General features: G+C 48.8%; 1 protein-coding gene across 2 annotated transcripts in view; it reads right to left on the bottom strand.

Moving 5' to 3' along the window:
* SORD (sorbitol dehydrogenase) overlaps positions 1-7,403 on the bottom strand; it is a 32,499-nt gene continuing 25,096 nt past the window's right edge. For both annotated transcript variants that reach the window (XM_004751294.3, XM_045067782.1), the window contains 4 exons: positions 6,988-7,053; positions 5,629-5,804; positions 2,312-2,433; positions 1-1,437 (listed from right to left, as the gene is read on the bottom strand). In XM_004751294.3, the coding sequence (XP_004751351.1) occupies positions 1,272-1,437; positions 2,312-2,433; positions 5,629-5,804; positions 6,988-7,053 (530 nt within the window). In that variant the 3' untranslated portion in view covers positions 1-1,271. The remainder of the gene's footprint in view (positions 1,438-2,311; positions 2,434-5,628; positions 5,805-6,987; positions 7,054-7,403) is intronic.

Genomic DNA, 7,403 nt, shown 5'->3' with positions numbered 1-7,403 from the left:
TGAGGCACCACAACCATAATTTATTACCCAAAGCAGTTGAGGGATTCCAAGCATTGGTCACGGCCCTCCCCAGTTATAGGAAAGACAGAGCCTCTTCAAACTTAGTCTCCACTCCCAGCTGAAGGATTAAAAGGCTGCAGCCCAAGTTATGTCATAGCTACAATATCCTCATTCTTGACTATCTCAAGATCCCAGATGGGCATCAAGTGATTTGGACCCCAAATCTTACACAGGAAAATCCTACGATTAAAATAAGATGGGAGCGATCATTCCAACAGAATGATACCAACAGTGTTAACAGTCTATGAGAAGGAGAAGGGATTTCTGTTTATAATCATCAGGATTAAATGGAATTGTCCATCATCATGAGAGTGAAGGGAATGCTGACCCTGTGGGACGGGAAGACAGGTGCACTGGCCAAACCCTCCTGGGCAAGTCTCCCAGGAGGACTCCCCTTGATTGTTGCCCTAAGGAAGGAGGCTCCTGGTTGACTAGTGACAAAGGAGCCCACAGTGACTGCCCCTGAAGGAACGAAGGGTGGGGTGGGAAGTGTGGGGAAGGCTGTTGAAGTTAAACAGAATTCGGAGGAGTTGCAGAAGAGGCAATCTTCCAGCAGTATTGAGAGCTTGCCTGACTGTTCCTACTTTTGGAGAATGTAAGCTGGTTGGATCTCACACAGGATTTCAGTTTTGGGTTTTTTTAAGTTGATTTTAAAAATTACCCTAGACCCAGGAAGGTTAGTTCCTTAAAGTCTCCTTTTATCATCCAACCACAGAGCACTTATGTCTAGAAAGACCATCTATGAACTGCTGACAACCCTTTAACCCAGACCCTGAACTGAGATTTTTCATGAAAATCAGTTTCTGTGCCAGTCAAGTCTGATCAAGTTGTCTCTCCATAACTTAACTCCCAACCCCACCTGGCCAGTCACAGTGGAACCAGGAACCCAATGGGCAGATTTCTTTCCTCACTTAACTGAGGCATTCCAGGAAGAAGGGGAGTTCCCAGCACCTGCCTAACAAACTCTGCTCTACTTGCTGAACTTTGCTTTGTATGAATAGGTAGGTCACTCTGCCTGCAAATTCCCCCAAACTGTCCCTACTTGTGTTTTAAGGTACACCAGTTCCTCTGTTGTTTAAAGCTCTCTGCTTGTAATGAATTATTTTAATTATTTTTGCTACTCAAAAGAAACTTCTGCATCAAGCCCCGCCCTGCCAAGATACTGGCACAGGGCTGGGGGTAGGGGGTTGAGGGCAAAACCAAATTCATTATTAGGGATTCTGGTCCTTGGGGTCACACTTGAGCATGACTTTCAACCCCAGTCCCTTTCTGGCTGTTTCAAAGGCCTCCAGAGCTTTTTCCAGAGGAAACCTATGGGTAACTAAGGGCTTTACGTTCACAGACTTGGAGGCAAGCATCGAAATTGCCATTGGCCACCTGTAAAAGATCACAAATGTCACATTCAACCTACAAGAGGAAAGAACCAGGTCCCCAAAGCCACCAAGCACAAGAACAGCTTGGCTCTATTTATTTATATAGCACTATGGTTCTACAAGGTCTACTCGACAAACAATGGTAGAAATGATCTTGTGATTTACAATCTGGGAGTACAGAGTCTATTTATTCCCAACGCCTCCACCCCACTGCAATGTCTGTCACGAAGTCTAGAATTCCTTTGGCATGAAGGCATAAGGCATACAGAGGCCACTGTGAAAAGGCAGAAAAGCCTCAGAGAAGCAGCCAATGATATGCCATCCATATTGCTCTGCAGCCATCCATATCCCTCTGGCTTGGCAGAGTTTATTGGGAAATGGCACTCTGCTGACAGAACGGTCATAGACTATAATGGTGGGAGTAGGGACACTCCTGGGGAAGGTGGTCCTGGGAAAGTTCCCCTATTGGGGAGAGCCTAGAGCCACAGAGCATGAAGTAGGTGAACTAAAACCCTCTCACTTCTCAGGGTGGGCCCTGGGATCTGGGGTGGAAACCAAGGGACTTGAGTTCTTACTGTGGTTCCCTTTTCTCTCCTTCTTTCAGGGGGAAAATGAAGAGCAGGCCACTTGAGGAAATGAAGAGACATGCTTCCTTCAAGATCCCCTACCTTCCCTTCTTCCCTCTGCCATCTCTACCCTCCCGTTTTTTAACCAGCAGTGGTGCTCTCTCTTTGGACTCCGACCATGACATGTGGGTGTCAGTGTGGCTCGGGAGTGCTTCCCATGAATAAACGGGGGCAACTCTTGGTCCCAGAGGCTGAGCAGGGGTCTTGCTATCCGATCGTCCCCCCTCCCCAGCTCACCCACCACATACTCACGTGTTGCAATATCGAAACACGCCCTTGATGTCCACCTCCCGGATGGCCGCATGCACCAGGGGCACAGTGGTCATCTCAGGGCCCAGCCCTACGAGCACCAAGGTCCCACCAGAACGAGTAGCCTTGAAGAGGAGATGAGAACAAGAAAACCCAGAAGATCAGAAAATGCAGTCTTTCCATTCAAAAGGACTTTTGTCACATAAATATCTGTTTGCATCAGGTGAATATCCAAATACTCCAGAGAATATGATTCTTTCTCTATCATTTAGCTCTTCCGCATGTCAGCCAAACCTAACAGAGCAGCAGAGTTATCTTCTTGGAGGATCCTGAGATCATACACTTTACCAGTGGAGGACCAGGCCCAGTGGGAGCCCCTTCCACTGTCCACAAGATCCTAGGCAACAGCCCAGGATCTCCAGACCCCAGCGAGAATCTTCCCTACAAACAAGCTTAACCTTCAGCTCCTGAGCATCTCTCAGAGCTTTACTAATTCCATACCAGGTGCTGGCTGAGGTGCCTCCTCATCTTAGCACCCACCCCTCCTCCAGAATGTCAACTCCACAAAAGACAGGATCTTTGTAAAACCTCTAAGGAACCACCCCCTTGGTGAGGAAACTACCAAGCACATACAGATGGGGAGAGCCATTAGAATTCTATGGCTTGAACACTGCCTTATATAAGCACACTGGCTGACATTTGGAAATATTTTTGTTCCAGAGACATTCATCCCAATAGTATTCAGCCACAATGGATTTTGTCTTCCTTGAACATTTATCTGCCTTATCAGTTCCCTCCTTGGTGTGGGCCAGACATGGAAATTTCTCCTGATAATCTCTTCCTGATTCCACAAGAATGCTGTGCCTGCTCCAGAGATTTTTGGAGATCACTGTGGCCAGTGCTGTGAGAGACAGAAGAATAGTCCATTTGCCTCAGTTTTCATGACAGTTGCCAGCACCAAGCACTTACTGGAACCATTCTAAGTTTAACCAGTGGAGCTACAAAAGGCCCGCACCACAGCCTCTATCTTTGAGGGGAAGGATACACCAGGAAGACAGGCCTGCAGCACGGGGGTGACTCTGGAATTTACACGTTGGATGGATCTGTGAGACCCTCTCAACCAGCTTCCTTGTGTGTAAGATCAGGATGACGCCTCCCAAGCCGAGTGGTTGGCCTAACAATCCTAGTGCTCAGCACTAGGTTGGGCTCACTGTCTGGCATGTTTTTTGTTTTTAACTGAAGCACAGAGTTCCTGACAAACCACCGGTGACTTATCAACACTGTTGGTGACGGGGGAGGCTCTCTCCCCACTGGAAAAGGTGGGGTGGGGCGTAGAGTCAAAGTTGTGACTGAGCCACACAAAACTTGTAAGCGAGAAATTTTCTTGGAAACTGTTTCGCTATTTGCATTTCCTCTCCACCTAGTGAGGAGGACGACGACGACAACGAATACTGCCAAATGGCCATCCCAAGGTGCCAGGATGCTGACCACAGACAAAGGAATGCTTGGACTAACTGACCATTGTTTTGTGGGTGTGACCTCTGCACCAAGATGACATGAATTCTACCCTAAGCCTTTGCCACGTCTCCTCCCAAAGATTTTCTAATCACGAGGAAAGTGACTCTCGGGTATGTCCGTATAAGGTGCCTCCACCTAACCTGCAGAGTGACCTGCAGCATTCTGTAGCATCTGTCATGCAGAATGGCTCCATTCCTCACTTGGGAGAAGTAACAGCTTCAGGTGTGGTGAGGCCCTTGGGCATTTACCTCTGCACCCACCTCAGGGAGCCTGGCAATGGGGCCCCCACCAATAGCTAGAGAGAGATGCCAAGTGTTCCCAGTGCTTTCCAGGCAGCAGAGAAGAGGAACAAAGTCTTGCATTGTGAAGCCATTTTTTTTTTCCTGTCTCTCTGTGGATGGGGGTCACTAACTTGGCCAACAACTTGGCCAAGTTGGCCAACAACTTGAAGATGGCTGGATGCACCTTATGCACCAGAGCCCCCAAGGTCCCCAGCACAAAGCCAGGGTACTGCAGGTGCCCAAGACAGGTCACTGGTTGACTGATCACACAGACCCATTACCCTCTGAGTTTTGGGTTCTCTTTGCCCCTTCCCACAAGGCAACCATTATCTCTGACGGTGGAGGAGAGGGTGGGCTGACCTCGACTGGAACTTAGGACAGAGCGAAAGTGGCAGCTGTTCCTCTCCTGTCCCACCTCTTCCTCTCAACCCTAATGCCAGGGGCATCCTGGTGGGCAAATGACTAGGCAGCTCAGCCAGGGTACCAGACTGGCATTCCCCAGCAGGTCGTGTGTGGTGCAAAGTGCCCTATTGCATGACCCAGCTGTGACTCAGAAGGAAGGAGGAAGCCTGCGCTGCTGTGGGACAGCACTGTGGGAAGCAGGGCAGGAGTGCCCGGAGTGTAGAGGGGACAGGCTGCTGCTACTGCTGTCCTCAGCCCTGTCCTTCCCTCCTAGCATGGCTGCCCACCGGCTCCTTGTCCCCTCCTTCCCTTCTCTCCTAAGCAGCGGATAGAGTAAGAAAAGCTCAGGCATTGGAGCAGTGTGCTCAAGGCAAGTCACCAGATGAACTAGTCTTCATCTGGTGCACACTGACAGCACATTTATAAAGCACCCAGCAGAAGACCCAGCGCATGGTAGGGCTGGAACCTAGAAGGTATTCTTTCTCCCCTCATTTCATCATACTTGGATCATCATTGCCACTTCCCACCCTCGTGTGTCTACGTGTCCCCGCCACTCCCCTTTTCTGGCAACTTCCCATGAATTATGGGTGGGTCCCTGAGGGTCAAATCAGGCATTGGTAGCTTATCCATTCCCAGGTCTGGGAAAGAAGAGCAGCAGCAGACTGTGACTCTGAAAAACACCCCACCTTTGTGACTACATTAACGGCTGTTGCTTTTTAACAATGACTCAAAGACTGCAGTTTTCCTCAATAAAGGAAGAAAGGGATTTCCCACACACAACTAAAGCATGGCTCTCCCTTCCTCCTGTTGATTTTTTTTTTTTTTTTTTTGCCAAGAGTCCTTTTATGATCACAGATATGATCACTTAAGGGGTGGGTCTCTTAACATCTTTCAAGGGCCATATACAGCTGTTACCTCATGCAAGCCTCACAATGACTCAATAAAGAAGGATGTGAAGCAAGTGAGATAAAACAAAATCCAGAGATACCGAGATCACCTCATTTTGTCTGGAGGTGGGGGGGTCGTCACAGGAGAGGTGCCAGCACCCCTTACTGCTGCCTGCCATGGGCCAATGCCCCAAAGCTGCCCACCGGCTCTGGCCACCCTCATCCGACTCACATAGATGCCTGACTGGATGGCAGGCTCCGCCCCTGTGCACTCGATGGTTACTTCCGGCTTGCACCCCAACAGACTTTCCACTTTACTGGCGATTTCCTTAGGGCTCTCCTTGGAAATCTGAAGGACGTTATCAGCCCCAACCTCCTTGGCTTTAGACAACCGAGAGGCAGACAGATCTAAAGGGAACGAAAAGCTTCTTTACAACTGAGAACTGGCTGGCGGATTAGGAGGAAAAAGGTGGAGGTGCAGGTTTTAATGGTAGCGAAGCTCGGGTGTAGTGGATGGTGTCCACGAGCCCAGCACACATACTCTCTACACCTTTATAGGCTCCCCCCACACATCACAGCTGCGCATGCGCAAGATCTCCTTCCCCTCCCCCATCTCTCAGATCACTTCTCAGACACCCACACTGTTCTGCACCCCCACACACCCCTATACACCACATCACTGCGCATACACTCCCTCTCTCTCTGACAGGTAACTGCTCCTCACACATAACACTTGCAGATACCTTCTACACACACTCTGATACCTTGTTTGCACACAAAACATACTTGCTTATAACCGTACTCCCCTTTACACATACTCTACACAATGCTACATACTTACACCCACACACACATTCTCTCTCACAGATGCCTTCTACACACACACACACACACACACACACACACTCTTCTATACCCTACATGCTTCCATACATACTTCCCTGACCCACACATGCTGTCACAGATAAGCTCTCCTCACACATACACACACTTCCCACCCATACCACACACCTCACACACAAACACCCTCTTATAAACATATACATCCCACTAACTCCACATCACACACACACACACAAGCACACCTTCTGTGCCTCTGGGTTTGGCCAAATGGGCCAAGGGCTAAGCCACTTCTTAGAATCAAGTGAGCAGTAGCATCTGAGGTCCACACATAAAGAGCCAGGCCCTCTTCTCCACAGCATCTATCCTCTCCCAGAAGCTTCAAAAGAGCCTCCTCCTGAGCCCTGAGCTCGTCATCCCCTGGGTGGGATTTTCAATGCTGGAACCCAAGGGAAAAAAGGAGAAGCCCCTTTAGAAACCCAGCACCCCAGGAAGAGAAGAGTTCTTATGCCCTTGCCCCATACTATAGGCCAGCTGTTTCCTCTTCAAGAAGATTTTCAAAAATTTATTACTTATTTTGAGAGAGATCGCACAAGCAGGGGGAGCTGCAGAGGGAGAGGGAGGAGCAGATTCCCTGCTGAACAGAGAGCCTGATGCAGATCTTGAGCCCAGGACCCTGGCAGGCGTCAAACCAACTGAGCCACCCAGGCACTCCCCCCTTCAAGGAGATTTAAAAAGAAAACCTTCTTACCAGTCACCAGCACTTGAGCTGCACCCATTGCTTTGGCTACAATCACAGTGACCAGTCCAATCGGCCCTAAATAAAGCAGGAAATGAGAGATGTTTGTGAAATGTTAAACATCAGCTCATCAGCTCTCCCCCTTGTCCAGGCCAGGCTAGGAACCCTATCTTTTGTGCACCTCTAGCATCTATCCCAGTGCCTCACACATGCTGAGACCTTAACAACTGTTTGAATGGTTAAGTAAATGAATATATGAAGAATTGTTCTCTACATGAAATTTTGCTTCTAGTGCTGAGTTCTATTTAATTCTCTCAGACCTCAGAGCTAGAAATTTGCCCTTTACTCTTGGATACTGCTTGGGGATAATATCAAAGAACCAGAAGGCTCAAGGAAACATATATTTATTAAGAGAATAAGATGTCTTA

This window comes from Mustela putorius, unplaced genomic scaffold (genome assembly GCF_011764305.1).
Source record: "Mustela putorius furo isolate JIRA1106 unplaced genomic scaffold, ASM1176430v1.1 tig00003898_pilon_pilon_pilon, whole genome shotgun sequence".
NCBI lineage: Eukaryota > Metazoa > Chordata > Mammalia > Carnivora > Mustelidae > Mustela > Mustela putorius.
The sequence above is the reverse complement of the archived record's forward strand: the minus strand, read 5'-3'. Positions and strand labels throughout refer to the sequence as shown.